This window comes from Benincasa hispida, chromosome 8, assembly GCF_027475165.1.
Source record: "Benincasa hispida cultivar pf3 chromosome 8, pf3_genome.v1.1, whole genome shotgun sequence".
Taxonomy (NCBI): Eukaryota; Viridiplantae; Streptophyta; class Magnoliopsida; order Cucurbitales; family Cucurbitaceae; genus Benincasa; species Benincasa hispida.
In genome coordinates, this window is record NC_143485.1 from 65,567,654 (window position 1) to 65,587,187 (window position 19,534).

A 19,534-nucleotide genomic window follows, 5' to 3' on the forward strand; every position below is an offset into this window, starting at 1 on the left:
AAGCAATTCAATATTTGTTTCAGTAAAATGATTATTTAGCTCTTGAAGTTGCATACAATGATGACATAGAAAACTTCAACACGATAATGATGTAAATTTGTATCTGGCTAAGACTTTCGTCTTTGTCGTCCTCGAATTAGAAATAGGTCATCAATTTTAAGGACTTCAATATCATGACTATGACAGAAATAAAAAATCATACTAAAAAATAAATCCCAATTAGATTCACTTGTTTTCAGCAGTATTTCGTTACAAATTTTGACAAAATTCATTGCATTCACAATATTTAGACCAAGATCTGCAGGTAGTTCTTCTAGATTTATTTCTGTATAAGATTGACTAGAATCCAAAACATTTTTCTTCTCTGAAGATGATGCCTCTATCGTTTATATTGTTATTTTTCTTTTATAATATCTCTCCATATAAGTTTGAATTAACTCTACAAAAGTATTAATAATAAGAATATTACATTCTACTATATAGATTTAAAAGCATCGAAACTTAAAGTCTAAGAATATTTTAAAACTTACTTGTTGAGTTCGTATATCCAGACGAGTGACAACAAATAATCCTCTAGCTTGAACTTTAAAAACCTATACGAGTAATATGAATGTAAAAATAACATGAAAACAAACAAAAATATATATACGTAATGTGAATATAAAAATTATATAGAAAAATGAACGAAATATTTTTAATAGAATGTTCTTGAGAGTTGAATTTGAAAAGTGAATTTCGAAATGTCGTCGACCAACTTTCCTTTTATTAGGATTTATATAAGTTAGGCTTTAAAAGCAATGAAAAAATCTGGATAAAAAGTCATTTAAAATAAAATGTTGTCAAGCTATAAGATTCAAACCCTTATGCCTCACCAAAGAGACAATACTCTACACCAATAAGCTAGCACCAACATTGTTTAAGTTGAACTTTTATATATATTAATACATATTGTTTTATAATTTATATTAAAAATATAAAAGACGGATAAATTGAGGGGGGCACGTGCTTCCCTAGTCCTTACGTGGCTCCGTCCATAAATTTCTAATCAACTAGCAATCCAATAGATGCTAATTTTAATATATGCTATTAGTATTTATGTTTATAATTGACCTAATAGCCAAAAATGAAATTTATTTCTTCCACAATCATTGTTTTATTAAACTAACATTACATGACAAATCCTTTTATAAAACGGTAAAAGTAAGATAAAAATATGTATAATTATAATAATAATTTTTTTTTTTTTTTTTTAAAAGAAGAAGAATATGATTTTGATCCATATGGTCCAAACACAAAGCAATTTTGGTATAATCTAACATTGAACAACTTCATTAGATGGATCACATGGGCCCAAACAAACCTAATTGCCGAAATTCCATCTCTAATCCACTTTATTCGAATGGCAACCAAAACGGTTCGTTTTGGTCACCCACGGACAAATTCCAATGGATTTGGAAGTTGGCAAAACAACTTATTCTTCTAATTATCAAACTTTTAAAAAGTGGTCAATTTCCATCTGCTCTGTCACGTGGCATATTTGGCTTCTTTATTTTGCCATTTTCTCTCTATCCCTAAGAATTAATTGAATTAGAATCACTGTCTCCTCACATAATTCCAAATCAAAATTCCAACTCAATTAAACCAAAAAAAAAAAAATAAAATAATAATAACAATAATCCAACTCAATTACAACCTCCCCCCTCAATTTTCTCTTTTATTTTTTAATTTCTTTAAACATATTTATCATTGTTTAATATCTTTATGTGTGCAATTCTAAACTTTTTGCATTTGTCTTCATAACAAGGGAATTTTTCCTTCTTGGTGTCATCCTTATTTTGTAATATAAGAAAGAATCAAAAAAAAAAAAAAAGAAAAAGAAAAAAAAAGTTTGAATGGATTAATGGGATGAGCTTCACCCATCCATTCGTGTAGAAATTTTGAATAGACTCCTCTCATTTTCAATGATTCTAAACACTAAGAACTAAAATTTTGTATTAGGAAAAGTTGGTGTAATTTATTATTTCATGTATAGTGCAAATTGGGAAGCAAGTGGTTAATCCTCAAAAACTCAAGAGAAATGGGCCGCAACTATTTAGGACCAATTATTCAAGCCCCAAGAGTTTTAAGGGGAGAAACATAATTATGCCCATGTATAGCTGGCTGCAATACTAATCCCATTTTTTCCTAACACTCTTCAAGTGATTCATTCGTTTTTTCATTCATTCATTTTAATTTAAAGAAATTATAAGAAATGTCTCCCCAAAATAATGTTGAGAAGTGATTAAATTGTCACCAATGTTACAAAAATAACTACTAGATTTTTAGTTAAACTTCTATACATACCATCACAACAAAAATATGATTATGATTGTTTCGGTTAGAAGTAAGAGATTTTCAAGAGCATTTAAATAATATATATTGTCTATAACTCACAGCTCACTAAAATATTTCAAATATATATATTTAAAATTTGTTCACCGTATCCCTTCATGGACAGCAACATAAACAAAAACAAAGGGGATATATGGTGAAGGAATGAGAGAGAAAAATGTAATGACGGTTGGTTAAGTTTCCTTCCCTATTTGCTTTCAGTGCATGGCATTGTGAATCTTTCACATTTTTTATGTGCAACATTGCTAACAAACTCTAGTAGAAGTTCTACATTCCAATTGCAATTATAGTCTCGAAAGCAAATTAAATGGTTTGTGAAGTTTCTCTTTTAAGGTTTAAGATTGAACGATAAAGAGGGGTTTTGAATTTCAAATAGAGAAAGGGTGTGTCTACGTTTATTATAAGTCTACATATATACTTCATGCTATTTATAGTTTACCCCTTTTGTACTTATTAAATGTAGTGTGGAATTTAAACCTTCGACATCAAAGTTTAAATGTTGAACTATGTTCATATTGACTAAAGCAACTCATAATTAAGTCATTGAGAGAGACTGGGGTTGAAGTAAGATACTAATAAATGTGTTGTGAATTTGAAATGCACAATGGTAACAATGATACTAATAATATTAAAATAAATATAACATAATAATAAACTAAATAAATATTAAAATAAATTAAACATAATATATAAATAAACAAAATAAAATAATTAGCAAATTATAAAATAAGAAATTTCTCTAAATTCTTCACTTTCTCCAATTTTCATGGACTTTGCCCAATGTGTGCCTTTCAAAACCCACAAAATGCCACTATTTGTAGGCAATTTGGCAAGTAGAAGGTGGATTGCATGAATATTAATAGTGTTTAATCTTGAGACACACGGACAACATATGGGGTAATGGATAAGTGACACATGGCCAATGGACACTAATAATGAACATCTACATTACACCTAATTTAACATATTTATAATACTTTTCCTAAATATGTCTCGTTAAAACCTCACTAGAAAAACCCACTAGGAAAAAAATCTTAGTGAAAGAAAAAGAATACGTATTTCATATAATCTGATACTCTTAAAAAGTATATTTACTCCCCCTAACGAAAACGTCAGTTGAGATCTCTGAGTCGCCACATTCCAATATTGTGCACCAGTTTTTCAAAGGTTGCGGTGGGTAATGGCTTTGTAAATAAGTCTACCAGGTTATCTTTCAAACAAATTTATTGTATAGTGATGTCGTCATATTCTTTAAGATTATGAGTGTAGAAAAATTTTAGTGAAATATGTTTTATTCTATTTCCTTTAACATATCCTCATTTAATTTGGGATATGCATGCTTTGTTGTCTTCGTATAACAACGTTGGAAGATTTTTACTAGAAGACAAACCACATGTTCCACGAATGTGTTGAGTCATTGATCTTAGCCATATATATATATTCTCGACTAACCTCGTGAATTACAAGAATTTTAGTATGATTTGAGGAAATGATCGTTATGGTATGTTTCACCAATCGCCATGATATAGAAGTTCCTCCACATGTGAACAGATAACCTGTTTGAGATCTAGCTTTGTGTAGATAAGATAAATATCCATAATTTGCATAACCAAATAGATTAAATTTTGATTTATTTGAATAAAACAAACCCATGTCGATCGTTCCTTGGAGATAACAAAGTATATGCTTAATTCTATTCCAATGTCTTTTTGTTGGAGAAGAACTATATCTTGCTAATAAATTTACTAAAAATGCAATATCTAGTATTGTATTATTAACAAGATACATAAGTGCACCAATTACACTAAAATATGGTACTTTAAATTCTTTCTTAAGATATTCTATTGCCTTTGAAAACTCTTAAGGAGTTCCAATTATATTTAAGTCGTAGCAAATACTGACTTCAATTTCTTTATAAAAACATATAGATGTATTGGATTATTTTGATATTCATCTTTCAATAAATATCCACTCAGACGACTGTACCACATTCGTCCTTATTGTTTCAATCCATCTAGTGACCTATGTAACTTTATTGAATACAATTCTTGAGAATTTGACTTATATATTTCAAATACCTTATATTCTTATAGGATTCTCACATAAATATCATTATCAAAAGATCCACATAAATATGTCGTGACTACATCCATAAGATGCATATGCAGACTTTCATATACAGTCAGACCAATTAAATATCTTATTTAATTGCATCCATCACTGGATAATATGTCTCCTCATAATCAATATCGGGTCTTTGTGAAAAATCTTGTACAATTAGTCTTACTTTATATCTTGTGACCTCATTATTTTTGTTTCTTTTTCTAAAAAATACCCATTTGTATCCCGCAGGTTTGACATTTTCTAGTACTCTCACTATTGGTCCAAAAACTTGATATTTTGAAAGTGAGTTTAATTCTGCGTCGATTGCTTCTTTCCGTTGAAGCCAATATTTTCTATGTGGATATTTTTCAACAAATTTTGGTTCAGAACCCTCATTTTCATATATAATATCAAGAGCAACAATATACGCAAAAATGTTATCAATAACTACATGAGTCCAATTCCATTATTTTCCTGTCATGACATAGTTCATTGAAATCCCATTATCATCTTTAGATATTTCACCTTTCTTACTAGTCATGTCAAGGATTTATTCATGGATATTTACACTCTCAACCAAGTTTTATTGACTATTAATTATTTTTCTTTTTTGAGGATTTTTATCTTTGAAACCCATTAGTTTATCATGTTTTTGGCATGTTCCAGACTCATTAGTGACAACTTACTATGTTGGAATCAATTTTTGATGGAACATTTGCAGCTGGTATATGTAACTTAGTTACTTTCTTTGCATCTATAGATGCATCTGGTAACTAATTTGTTATATTTTACAAATGATCGTACGAGAATCTAAATGAGACAATAACGATGCATTCCATGTAATTATTTTCCAACTTCTTAATTCCTCCCATTAATGTTGGAAAGGTTGTCTCATTAAAATGACAATCAACAAATCAAGTAATAAATACATCGCTCGTCAGGGGTTCAAGATATTTAATAATTGATGCGGAATCATATCCAATATATATTTCTAACCTCCTTTGAGGATCCATCTTAGTACATTATGGTAGAGCAATTGGAACATATATTGCACATCCAAAAATTCTCAGATGGAAATATTTGGCTCATGACTATAAGCTAATTATAATGGCAAGTACTAATGATAAGCTACTGACTAATGCATACAAGTGACGCTGCATGCAAAATAGCATGTCCTCATACAAATGTAGGAAGCTTAGCTCTCATAAGCAATGAGTCTAGCAATTAACTGCAAACATTTTATGAATTATTCTGCTAAACAATTTTGTGTGTGATAATGAGCTACAAGATGTTCAATACTTATCTCAATTGACATCTAATAATTATCAAAAGTATAGGATGTAAATTCATCAGCATTATCTAGACGAACGATTTTAATTGTACAATTAGAAATTGTGCTCTTAACTTAATTATTTGAGGAAGTAATCTTGCAAATGTAAGAATTCGACTTGATAATAAGCACATGTCTGGCCATCTGCTGGATGTGTCTATTAATACCATAAAATATGTAAATGGTCCACTTGGTGGGTTAATAGGTTCACATATATCACCATGAATTTGTTCCAAAATGCAGGTGATTCAATTCCCACTTTGACTGGTGATGGTTTAATGATTAATTTGCCTTGCAAGCAAGCATCACAAGATAATTCATTATATTGAAGAATCTTCTGGTTCTTTAGTGGATATTTATTTGAATTCTCAATAATTCTTCTCATCATTATAGACCCTGGATGACCCAATCTGTCATGCCAAATTGTAAATATATCTAGATTCATGAATTTCAGATTCATTGTTGCATAAGTTTCAATTACTTGTATATAAATATAATATAATCCAGAAGATAAAGCAAGCAACTCTTCCAGTAAATGTTTTTCATATGAGACAGTAGATATAATATAAAGATACTCCATATTATTCTTTCTATCAGTCTCAATATGATAACCATTGCAACGTAACTAAGTAGATTTCTCTTTGATTGACTAGAGAACAATGAATTGTCAATTGTAAATTTTGTTCCTCTAGACAAAATAGTATTTGCTTTTCCACATCTTTCAATTAGGTTTGCAGATCCTAATATTGTATTGACTTTTGCTTCCAACATCATCAGGTTTGGAAAAATATTTTCTACTTGTAAGTATTGTATGTGTAGTTGCACTGTCTGCCAGATATATGTCTTCTTTACTCATTTTTTAGTCATCCAACATATGAAAATGATCTCGGTTTCTTCATTAAAAGAAAATAATTACAATAAGAAAAAACAACATTTGGAATATACAAAGGTTAACATCTCTAAGAGGGAAAAAAACATGGAGATGAATTAAAAAACAACATTAAGTCTAAATAGTTTCAAAGTCAAAGGAAACACTTGATGTTCCATCAATTCTGTCAATTTTCTCTTTAGGAGATTCAAAGAAGTCCGCCACATTTAAATTTTTCATATGGGATGGGTCAAATATGTCATTATCTTGGTATGCAAAATTTGTTTCTACATTTTTCTCTTTTTCCTTATGCTTGATAGAGATCAACTAAGTGCTTTGACGTATGACAAGTACGTGACCAATTCTAGTCATTTTGCATCAGAAGCATTTATTTTCAACACTTTTTGAACTCTTATCTTGTAGAGCTTTTCCTTTGTGATCATCATTTTGTGTAGTTCTTTGGAAATTTGAATAATTAGAACGACCAGTACGAAAATAATAATTATTTCTTCCTTTGCCATGGTCATGACCTCGACCAAGATTATTATTAAAAATCACAGCATTCACTTTAGGGAATGGTGTCGTCCCGGTTGATCGGGATTCATGATTTTTCATTAATAACTCGTTATTTTGTTTGGCCACGAGAAGACATGAAATTAGTTTAGAATGTTGTTTGAAACATTTCTCTTGATATTGCTGCTGCATGAGCATATTTGAGACATGAAATATAGAAAATATCTTCTCTAACATGTCAGCACCAATAATTTTTTCTCCGCATAACAATAAGTTCGAACTAATTTTAAATAATACAGAGTTGTAATAACTTATTGATTTGAAATCTTGTAGCCTCAAGTGCATCTACTCATAACGAGCTTTAGGAAGAATAATTGTTTTTTGATGATCATACCTCTTCTTTAATAGTCTCTCCAAGATTCATAGTATCCAGGTGGATTTCGACATCAAGTACCCAATACAAATAATTATTGCCGTTAATATTAAAGACGACAAATTCTAATTTTGTAAGAATTTTCATGGCAGCACTATCATAAAATATTTTATTTATATTAGAAATTTAATAGATATTAAATATGCAAAATAATGTTAAATTTATTAACTATAACGAAGAGGAAAAAACCTGTACCTTTAGGACCAACCTTTAGTGGGACAAATAATAGAAGCTCGTGCTAATAATGTGTTGAGAACATGAGAAGCATAAGGGAAACACAAATACCAATAAAATATAATATTAGAATAAATATAATATAATAATAAAATAAATAAATATTAAAATAAATTAAAACATAATATATAAATAAATAAAATAAAATAAATTAGCAAAATATAAAATAAAAAAATTCTCTAAATTCTCCATTTTCTTCGATTTTCATGGACTTTGCCAAATGTGTTTGTCTTTCAAAACCCATTAAATTCCACTAGCAATTTGACAAATAAGAGGTAGATTACATGCACATTGATGTGTGTAATCTTGAGACACATGAACAACACATGGGATGATGGATAAATGACACGTGACCAATGAACACTAATAATAAGCATCTACATTAACATATTTATAATAAAATGTTAAATCGCTAATTTTTAATATATGAATTTTGGGTTCAAATTTTTTCATGATTATTAACGTCTTTTCTTATAACCATTTGATTGTTTGATGAATACTTTTAAGATTAAGCTTACAAACAAGATTTAAAATGTCAATGTCAAAGTCTTAATTTTATAAAAATGTCGATGAAAACATCACTAAATTCTTAATATCAATAAATATCTTTTTTAAGAAAATTATAAAAACAAAGAAACTCAAAAAAAAAAAAAAAATTCCATGAAAATGTTTATTATTTATATTATATTCATATTAATGACATTTTTCTTTTGTATTTTTGAATTCTTTTACAACAAAATGAAAATGTCAATTCATTTCTTATGTCAACGGTAAATCGATAAAAATGATGGAAATATCAACATGTCAATAAAAGTTTAATACCATACTTATAAATACTACTCTACATATATGCCTATCAGTTTTGCCTTTTACTATTTAAAATTATGTTGAAAACTTAAGCTTTATTTATTTTTATCTTTTAAATAGTTTTTATTTTAGGTAAGAAGTCAGATAAATTCGAGAAATGTAAATTAAAAAAAAAACATCAAAATAAATTTTGAGCATAATTTTTAAAAACTAGTACTTAAAACTTTTATTTTTAAAAATTTGAACAGAACGTACAATTGAGCTATTTAAATCAATTAAATTCGGTGAGTTGGATCGACTCCGTCCTACTTTCCATTAAATTAAAAAGAAAATAAAAAAATCTATGACAATCAAACAAGGTAATTAATAGGAAGAAACTAGTAATTTCAGGTCTTATTTAATTTTTTGGTTTTTTGTTTTAAAAATTAAAGTCAAATTTTGAAAATAAAAAAAATAGTTTTTTTTTTAATTTAAAAATTTGTCATTGGAATTTAGTTACGAATATAACCATGATAAATCATCATAAAAAAATGAGAGGAAATGAACTTAATTTCTTTTTTTTAAAAAAACGATATGATTAGTGAATGTGGCCTCAATGATAAAAAAATCCAAATTGCTAAGTTGAAATGCTGGGGACCTGTGTGGTTGGTTGGCTGATATTTGTACTACCGCATGCCAATATCCTACATGCTTCTCTCTTCTAACCTTAGCTTTCACTACACTAACAAATAATTGAATGATTAAGCATCTTAACAAACATGGTTTCATATTTGATTCACTCAAAATGATACCAATTATGACAATAATTCGAGATATTCTAAGACATGGGTTATCTGTAATCACACCCATTAATTACAAACCAACTAAAAAGTAATCATCTTTCCCTGTTCCACACATGGACATGAAATCTCAAGAACAAAACAAACAAACAACTTTAAAACTTTTTTTTTTTTTTTTTGGTTTCTTTGCTTTAAAAACAATCAAAACCTCCATCGTTGGATTTACATTCCAAAGCGTATGATGAAGTTGAACAATAAAAGGAAGAGCTTAATGAACTCAGAATGATTACACATTCAATCAATATAGGGAGTAGAGAAACAAAAGAAAAAAAGGTGACAAAGATAAAGATTAAGAAGAACAACAGCTTCTTCTTTCTAATATTAATTTCTAAAATAAAGAACTAAACAGTTTGTGATTGTGGTTGTTGTTGCTGCTGCTGCTGCTCATTTCCTTCCCAAGTCCATACAATATCCTTGAGGCAAGGTCTCATGTCTTTGTTGTAAAATTGCCTATATTCCAATGTGTCTCCAGCAGTTTTCTTCACTTCCACCACAAAAAAAGAAGGTGTTACTTCAAATATCTCAGCATCAATAGTCAATTGTCCTTTCCTCCCCTGTTTACTCCCTTGTAGTTTCACAATCCCATCTTTCTTCATCACCTTGAACCTTTCCATTTCGGCTATTTCTTCGAACTTCGACACGATCGCCGAAGCCGGTTTCGTTGTGGTGAAACGTGTTTGCGGCCTCTCATTCACGTCACTCTCAAACAAACCTGAGAGATCAAAACCTGGTGAGAGAGATATGATGTCAAATGCATTGAAGGAATTATGTCTCATTGGGGTTCTAGCTGGTGTTGGTGGCTTTCCACTCTCATCTGTGTTACTAATAGAGCTTCCTTCTTCTGAACTAACGTCGTCGAAAGCAGAATGAATTTCGCTCATAGACGACACGTCTTGGTTTATTTGAAGTTGTTTTGGAGTTGTTACATTTGCTTTGAAACCCTTCTTGAACCAGGAATTTTCCATGAGTTTGGCCATGTTTATTCTGGTGTGAGGACTTGGATCCAGGATTCTTGATAGCAGTTTCCGAACTTCTGGGGGAAACCATTGAGGGCATTTGAATTCTCCTCTTGAGATTTTTCTGTACAATTCCATTAGATTTGGATCGTGGAAAGGGAGATAACCAGCAAGAAGAACAAACAGGACAACCCCAGATGACCAAATATCAGCTTTAGCACCATCATAACCTTTTTAACAAGTAGTTGCCAATGGAAATTCATCAGTTCCTATTCTAACATCTCTTCAACTTTGAAAAACATAGCATATGCAATTTAATGAATTAAGGTCATATTTACTAATCTTTAATAAAAGGGATGAAATCTTAATGGTTTCCACTGATGAATGAATAGTAATACTCAATCGTAAATGTAATTGGAGTGTTTTGACATTTTGCAAACGTAATTTAATTATGATTGAGGCTAATAAATCCATGTAGTTTTCAAACGCAAGTAGATTGATTATCTTCAACTCCACAATCAAATTGCATTTGTTGTTTGTAGATTTAACTGTAGGCCCACATTTCATTGGTTACGTTTTCAGAAAAAAGTAAACATGGCTTAACTCAATCAACAAAGAACAAAAAGCAATCAAACCTTTCTTGTTGATGACTTCAGGGGCAACATAAGCGGGAGTACCACAAGTTGTATGAAGAAGGCCATCTTGTCTCCTAGATTCAGCCAAAGCACTCAACCCAAAATCCGAAATCTTGAGATTCCCAAACTCATCAAGAAGGAGATTTTCAGGCTTGATATCTCTATGATACACACCACGGCTATGACAATAATCAACAGCACCAATAAGCTGTTGAAAGTACTTACGAGCAGCATCTTCTTTAAGCTTTCCTTTAACCACTTTATTGAAAAGCTCCCCACCTTTGACATACTCCATAGCAAAATAGATCTTGGTCTTACTAGCCATAACCTCATAAAGCTGCACCACATTGGGATGGCGAACAAGGCGCATGACAGAGATTTCCCTTTTGATTTGGTCGATCAACCCAACACGTAGAACTTTCTCTTTGTCAATGATTTTAATGGCCACGCTCTGGCCAGACCTGAGATTACGAGCATGGTAGACTTTTGCAAAAGTGCCTTGTCCAAGCATTCTCCCAAGTTCGTACCTTTGCATTAAAATAGTACCCTTTTTCTCCATTGTTAAGGAGAAAAAGAGAAACAGGGGAAAAACAGAGAGAAACAGAGAAAACTCAACCGTGCCTGAAGAGGCAGGGTTGAGGAGTTGTATGGGGGGAGAAAGTGAGAAAAAGGGAAGAATTTTAGGAGAAGAATTTGGTGTGAGAAAGAGAGCGATTTGGAGTTATTCTTGTGGCTGAGAATTGGGAGGGGGAACAGAAATACCGGAAGATGACTTAGTAAATTTAGGATTTGCCTAAAAGTGGGATTTCAAAGTTGGGTTAATGCAATAATATTATGGATATGATTTAGAGATGCTATTGAATTGAAAATTGAAATGATGGGTATGAAATCTAATGTTTTTGAGATTAAAATGCTTTCATTGGAGGGCCAAATTGGAGAAAGGAATGGTGACAAGTGGCAAAGGCATATTGGGGGGTTGTGGAGGGAGGAGCCAAGGGACTTATGAATGGACGTATTGGCATCCACAAATCAAGTGGTTGTGAGATAGTTTATAAGTTGGTTAAGATCATAAAACCATTTCTGTGGCCCATCTAGGATGTAGCTTAGAAGGTTGATTGATGGGTTCAGCTTTCAACATTTGGCAACGATACACGAGTCCTTTATTTATGGCTCACTTATTGGGTCCATGTTGGGCCTTGCGTGTAAACAAATGGGCTTTTGGGGGATGGGGTTAAGTGGGCTCAAGAAAAATAATCAAACGTCAACAGTAAGAATGTCTAAAACTAGGTACTCTCCAACTTAGAAACTGAGTCGTCCAAATAAAGTTTGGAAAAATGTCTAATTCTATTTTTCTTTTTGGCCAAATCTTTTATCAATGATAGGATGAAAAGACCCTTACAATAACCATTCCATTTTTAAATCTCATAAAAAATACTTAAAAGTGGAGATTCCTAAGAAGGAGAGAACGACCCACTAATAAATAAAGTAACAAACATGCTCAAAAATTGGAAACAAGTTAAAAACGTATTTCGTGGAGTTGAACTTGAGTTGGTGTTGATGTTGAAGTTGATTTGATGCGATGTGCTTCGATCTCTAATATTTGATCCTCTGATTCTCTCTCAGATGGGTGAATGAAAAGTACCGAACGTTCTTGAGGTAGAAGTCTCGGAAGATTCTCTCTAGGCTCTCTTAATGAAGAAAATGCTCACCTCTTCAAATGAGGAGAGCTTCTCTATTGATAGAGTTCATAGGTGGACTTGGGCTTGGTTGATCCATGGGTTTGACCTTTAGGGCCAATTAGTTGGACTTGGGCTTGGTTGGTCAATGAGTCTGACCTTTGGGTCCAATTAATCATATTTAGCCCTGATTTGACATTTGTGTCCAATTCAACCTATTTTTGGGCTTAATTGGACTTTGACCCAAATAATAATATCAAATTAGGCCAAATTAATCTTATCTGAATCAATGGTCATGATAAAACTACATGGCATCATCAAAATTTGTTTTCAACCTGAGGACAAGTGTCAACTCCTAATTGAGTCCAAATTTATTGATTTAGAATTTTGTTATTAATTTACTAAATGACGTGGCAACTTGTGATTGATGCAAAATTCTCATTCAACAAATGCCCTTTTTCGAGATTTATGCACATATATGAGTGGATAAATTTCGAAAAATATAAAGTTTGAATCAAAATTCAAATATATTTGTTCTTGAATTGATGTGTCAATCAAACTATGAATTTAGTACATAAATTTAACTTGAATTTGGGATAAAATTTGGAATATGCCCAAATTTTAATTTGAGATTTTATTCTTAATAATTTGGTTTGAGGATAAAAGTTTGGTGATTTGGTGATTTATTTTATCCTTAAAATATGATGATTTAGATTTTGGGATAAAATTTGGATATGTCCAAGTTTTAATTTGAGATTTTATTTACAATTTAATTGAACAATTTCATTTTAAATAAAATTTGGAATATGACCAAATTTTAATTTGTGATTTTATCCCTAATTTTAATTTGATTTTGAATAAAATTTGGAATATGTCCAAATCTTAGTTGAAGGTAAATTTAAGGACAAAATCTAATAAAATCAAATTAGATAGGGAATTTGTTTAATTTAATTTGAAATTATGATAGAATAAAATTAGGAAATCTAATAAAAAAAATCTAATATTTGGAATCAAATCTTTATTTGATTTGGATTTCCTAATTTATTATGGAATCTAGGAACCTCTATAAATAGGACCCCAAACCCCTCCATTATCCTCATCCCTCCTCTTCTTCTAATCTTTCATTTTTTTCATTTTCCTCTTCTTCTTTCAATATTTTCTTCATTTTTGTTTCGTTTTTAAATTTTCTTTCTTTCTTTCTTTTTCCTTCCCTTTTTTTTTTAGCAATTTTTTTTTTTACTTTCCTTTTCTTTTCTGTTGCCTTTTTTTTTTCAACACTTTTCTTTTTTTTTTTTCCACATGTTTTTTTATTTCTTCTTTTTTTTTTTTAAAGAAGATTATTTTACTTTTTTTTTGTAGGAGTTACAGTGCAACCAAAAGAGCACAACAAAACAATTTTTTTAATCTCACCGACCCATCTTTGGTGCACATAAGGACGACCTTGGCATGGTCTATCTATTGTATCCCTGTTCATTACCGTGTTCGTGCTTCTTGATTGTCATGAGAGACCCGCAAAGACTTATAACCCCCTCATTCGATCACCGACTACCTTGCAGCGCCGTTCGTGCATCCTGATCATCATGTGAGGGGCCCTGCCAAGGCTTACAATTCTCCCATTCGATCACCCTAGGGAGGATCCCGAAAAGGTCTAGGGGCCCTGCCAAGGCTTACAATTCTCCCATTCGATCACCCTAGGGAGGATCCCGAAAAGGTCTATCTTGTAGCACATCATGATTGTCGTGGAGGGCCTCGCAAAAGCTTACAACTCTCCCATTTGATCACCTTAGGGGGAATCCCGATAAGGTCTGCTTTGTAGCATCATTCGTGCATCCTGATCGTCATGGGAAGGGCTCTGTCAAGGGTTACAACTCTCTCATTCGATCACCCTAGGGAGGATCTCGAAAAGGTCTACTTTATAGCACCATTCTATATCCTGATTGTCGTGGGAGGGGCCTCGTAAAGCTTACAACTCTCCCATTCGATCACCCTAGAGAGGATCTTGATAAGATCTATCTTGTGGCACTGTTCATGCATCCTGATCGTCATGGGAGGGGCCCCGCTAAGGCTTACAACTCTCCTATTCAATCACCTTAGGGAGGATCCTGAAAAGGTCTACCTTGTAGCACTGTTCGCACATCCTGATCATCGTGGGAGGGGCCCTTAAAGGCTTACAACTCTCCCATTCGATTACCTTAGGGAGAATTCTGATAAGGTCTACCTTGTAGTACCGTTCCTGCATCCTGGTCGTCATGAGAGGGGCCCCACAAAAGCTTACAACTCTCCCATTCGATCACCCTAGGGGATCCCAAAAAGGTCTACCTTGTAGCACCGTTCGTGCATCCTGATCGTCATAAGAGGGGACTCGTAAAGGCTTACAACTTTCCCATTCGATCACCCTAGGGAGGATCCTGGAAAGGTCTGCCTTGTCTCGCCTGCTCTTGCATCTTGATCATTATGGGAGGGGCCCTGTAAAGACTTATAACTCTCCAATTCAATCACCCTAGGGAGGATCCCGAAAAGGTCTACCTTGTAACATCGTTTGTACATCCTGATCGTCATGGGAGAGGCCCCGCAAAGGCTTATAACTCTCCCATTCGATCACCCTAGGGAGGATCTCGGAAGGATCTGCCTTGTCTTGCCCACTTTTGCATCCTGATCGTCATGGGAGGGGCCCTGCAAAGGCTTTTAACTCTCCCATTCGATCACCCTAGGGAGGATCCTAGAAAGATCTGCCTTATTATATTACTCCTTGATCAAAATTTGAAGATAAAGAAAATATGCAATCAAGTATTGAAGATGAGGCGGATATGCCATAAAACTTTGAAGATGGGAAGAATATGCCATCAAGCTTTTGAGCAAAGTCAGGTTGGCTAGAGTCGATCTTGCATATAAGGCAGAGCCAGACAAACCAGAGTTGTCCTCGCATATGAGGTGGAGTCGGATGGACCAGAGTTGTCCTCACATATGAGGTAGAGTTAGGCAAACCAAACTTGATCTTGCATATGAGGTGGAACCACACCCACATTTTTGGAGAGGAAGCGAAGCTACACCAACATTTTGGAGAAGGGATGAAGTTGTACCAATATTTTGGAGAGGAAACGAAACCGTACCACGACTTTAGAGATGGTGTGAAGCCGTGTCATCAGTTTGGAGATAAAGTGAAACCGCGCCATTAGTTTGGAGATGAAACGAAGCCACACCACGACTTTGGAAATGAAGCAAAGCCACGTCAACATTTTGGAGAGGAAACGAAACCACACCACGACTTTGGAGATGAAGCGAAGTCGCGCCATTAGTTTGGAGATGAAGCGAAGCCACGCCACAACTTTGGAGATGAAAGAATCCACACCAGACTTTGGAGATAAAGAAAAACTGTGGTAACATTTTAGAGATGAAGTGAAGTCGTGCCATCAGTTTAGAGATGAAGTGAAGTCGTGCCATCAGTTTAGAAGATGAAGTGAATCCGTGCCATCAGTTTGGAGATAAAGCAAACCACGCCAGAATTTAGAGATGAAGTGAAACTGCATCATGATTTTGTAGATCGAGTCATTGAAGATGGAGCCGAGCCATCCACACCGACCATGAGCTTGAAGATCAAGTAGAACCATGCACATCGACCTTTGAGCTTGAAGATGGAGCGGAGCCATGCACACCGACCTTGAACTTGAAGATGGAAGTAGGGCCATGCACGCTAATCTTGAACTTGAAGATGGAACAACATCGATGGAGCCTTTGAACTTGAAGATGGAGAAGCATTGATGAGACCTTCGTGTTTGAGTTTGAAAAAGCATCTGCAAATCCTCTGCATTTGAGCTTGAAGAATTGGTGAATCCTCCGCATTTGAGCTTGAAGCATCGACGAATCCTTAGCACTTGAGTTTGACGAAGCATCGATGAATCTTCACATTGAGCACAACTTCGCGACTTTGAGTATGAAGATGGCATTGCAAAGCCTCCAGACTTGAGCATGAAGATGAAGCATCGAAAGCCTCTAAACTTGAAGATGGAGGAGCATCAATGAAACCTCTGAACTTGAAGATTGAAGAGCATCGACGAAGCCTCTGAACTTGAAGATGGAGAAGCATCTAAGTTTGATTTTAAAGAGAAGTGAAGCGCATTCCAAGTGTGTGCCTTTTATTTATTATGTTGGCTCCTTACGAGGGATGAACATCTTCAATCCATTGTGTTGCCCCCAATATGGATGAACATCTTCCATCTGGAGTGTCATTCTTTAACAGGGATGATCAACATCAATCTTGTAGTATCATACTTAGGCGGTTGTGGTACCTTTTCTGATGGACTAAACTTTAAATTTCTTTAAGTTTCTTTCATACCTTTAAAGAAAAGGATCAAATCATGACGTAGGTCAAGTTTTTTTTGTTGGGTTTTATGTCCTAAAACTTGCAGTTTATAAAATGATAATATTTTCTATTATCAACATACTTGTTATTGATCTCATAAATTGTATGAAAGTCTAAATCCAATAAACTAAGACCCATGACTATTGTATGAGTACTTGAACTTTATGTGGAGACATAAGAGTGGATCGGGTTTGAGTCAATAGTCAAAATGATCTATGGTACATGAATGAGGCTGGGTACCTTATTCTAGTAACACCATTGGATGCGGCCTACTTTGTAGTTGTTACAAAGAGATGTAAAGTGCTACATACGATGTGATCCTAATTCGTACATGTTATGACATGAGAAGTGGGGGCGTCCTATGCAATGGGTTTGCATAAGATCAGGACCAAGAAATAAGTCACTCTTACTTTATAACGCTGCTTACTGTTTAAGACTGACTATTTCACCTAGATGACCTAGGTAACTCAATCTTAATCTTGAGCTAACTATGAACTCCTGTTTATTCAGGATTACCCTTAGATTTGTATAGTTGAGGGTTGGCTCAACAGCGCCGACTCAATAAGACTCCCATTTCAGGGGTAAGACCAGATAGATAGCTGAGGACATAGGGTGCAAAACGGAGTTCACACCTATCTGATTTAGGGATAGGAGAAAGGTTGTCCTCTCAAGTACTGAATCCAGGTCTTGAACAAGGGGCCCTACCCTCTCACTAGGCTGAGAGAGTTTGGTTTGGTGATTGGATCACAAACCAGTTGTTCATTAGAGGATTAGTAGGGACTTGAGGATAAGATGTAATCTCTGGGGTAAAACAGATATTTGACCCAGCCATTATTACGAACAACCTGTGAAGGGTCAACTTGCTGATTATGGTTAAATCATGTGGACATAATATATCTACAGTGAGAAAGTGCAACTATGGGCTTTAGTGGAATGACCCATTAGTTAACGAATGAGGCTTAATTTTTTCTAATGAGTTTAGCCAATTAATCTTGGATCGTTGGAACCCATGATCTTTAGGTCTACGAGGTCCCCCTACTAGCTCGTAACGACTAGCTCTAGTATAGCGTGATAAGTTAATTTGAAACGTTCAAATTAGAATTAAGGGAATTAGTAATTATATGAGATATAATTATGTTTAATTTTAGAATTAAACGAAATAGGAGAATTTATATTTTTAAATATGATTTAAATATATAAAGATGGATATGTGTTAAAATTAATTTAATATTTGATATTAAATTAATTAAGTTTTATTTAATAATTAATTTATGAAATTAATTAATTTTTCATTTTTAAAATCAAATAGATTTTTTTAAAATAAAAATTTGATTTTTAGATAAAACTGAAAAAGGAAAAGAAAACAAAAACACATTTAAATGGAAAAATGGAATTTTCCATTATCCATCTATGAAGTAACTAGCTCACACACATTGCATTGTCTTGCCTTTGTCTTCTCCAAGCATGAGCTACAACTCATGCAACTCTTCTCTTTGCATGTTGATATGCAATATAATGAAGAGATTGGAGTGAAAATCGGGCATGCAATAAAAAGGTTTTTTTTAGAGAAAAACTGGTTTGAAGAAAGGTTCTTCAACCTTGTTGCAACAGTGAGCTTTTCTCCTTCATCCCTTGATTCAAGCTTGTTTTGAGTTCCACAACTTAATCTAGAGCACCAAGAGAATAGTGGGGAAGATCTTGAGGTGGTCTACAACAAGATATGGAGAAGATTGCAGCTAGAGAAGAAGCCTTGAAGAAGTTCTACAAGAGGTATGTCTTGAAACCCATTTTTCTACAGAAGCATGCTTTATATTATGCCAAAATTAGTGAATTTGAATGCTTAGATGATCCTTGTGCTTCTGCTGCAATTGATACAATCCTACATTTTTTTTAATTGGACTAAACTTGAAGTTTCTTTCAAGCTGCCTACATACCCTTCATAATGATAGGGATCAAGTCATAATGTAGTTCAAAAAGTTTTTTTTTTTTTAATTTTATTTTTTTATGCGCGACTAAACTTAAATTTCTTTAAGTTTCCTACATACCTTTCATAATGGCAGGGATCAATTCGTAAAGTAGTTCGTACAAAGGGATTTTTTTTTAACATTTGTTAAGCGTAAAACTTCTTGAGAAACTTGCCGTTGATTGGGCCAATTCTTAGCCCATCTTGATCAACTATCTTATATGCTCCATTTGTGTAGACTTCTTTGACGACGTAGGGCCCATCCCATTTAGGTGTAAACTTATTCCCCGTATGTCTTGCATTGATAATTGGTCTCCTTACAGCGAGCACTAAATCACTGACTTGAAAGGATCGAGTCTTTACATGCTTATCGAAGGCTTTAGACATTTGCGCCTGGTAACATTCCAACGCTTGTTGAGCTTCTAA

At 33.3% G+C, this 19,534-nt stretch overlaps 1 protein-coding gene across 1 annotated transcript; it reads right to left on the bottom strand.

Moving 5' to 3' along the window:
• Positions 1–9,705: 9,705 nt before the first annotated feature.
• Positions 9,706–11,815, bottom strand: CIPK20 (CBL-interacting protein kinase 20). The gene is made up of 2 exons (XM_039037688.2): positions 11,110–11,815; positions 9,706–10,704 (listed from the first exon to the last, which is right to left on the bottom strand). Exons 1-2 carry the CDS (start codon positions 11,666–11,668, stop codon positions 9,860–9,862), a joined length of 1,404 nt encoding a protein of 467 aa, XP_038893616.2. The 5' UTR covers positions 11,669–11,815; the 3' UTR covers positions 9,706–9,859.
• Between the last annotated feature and the right edge of the window lie 7,719 nt (positions 11,816–19,534).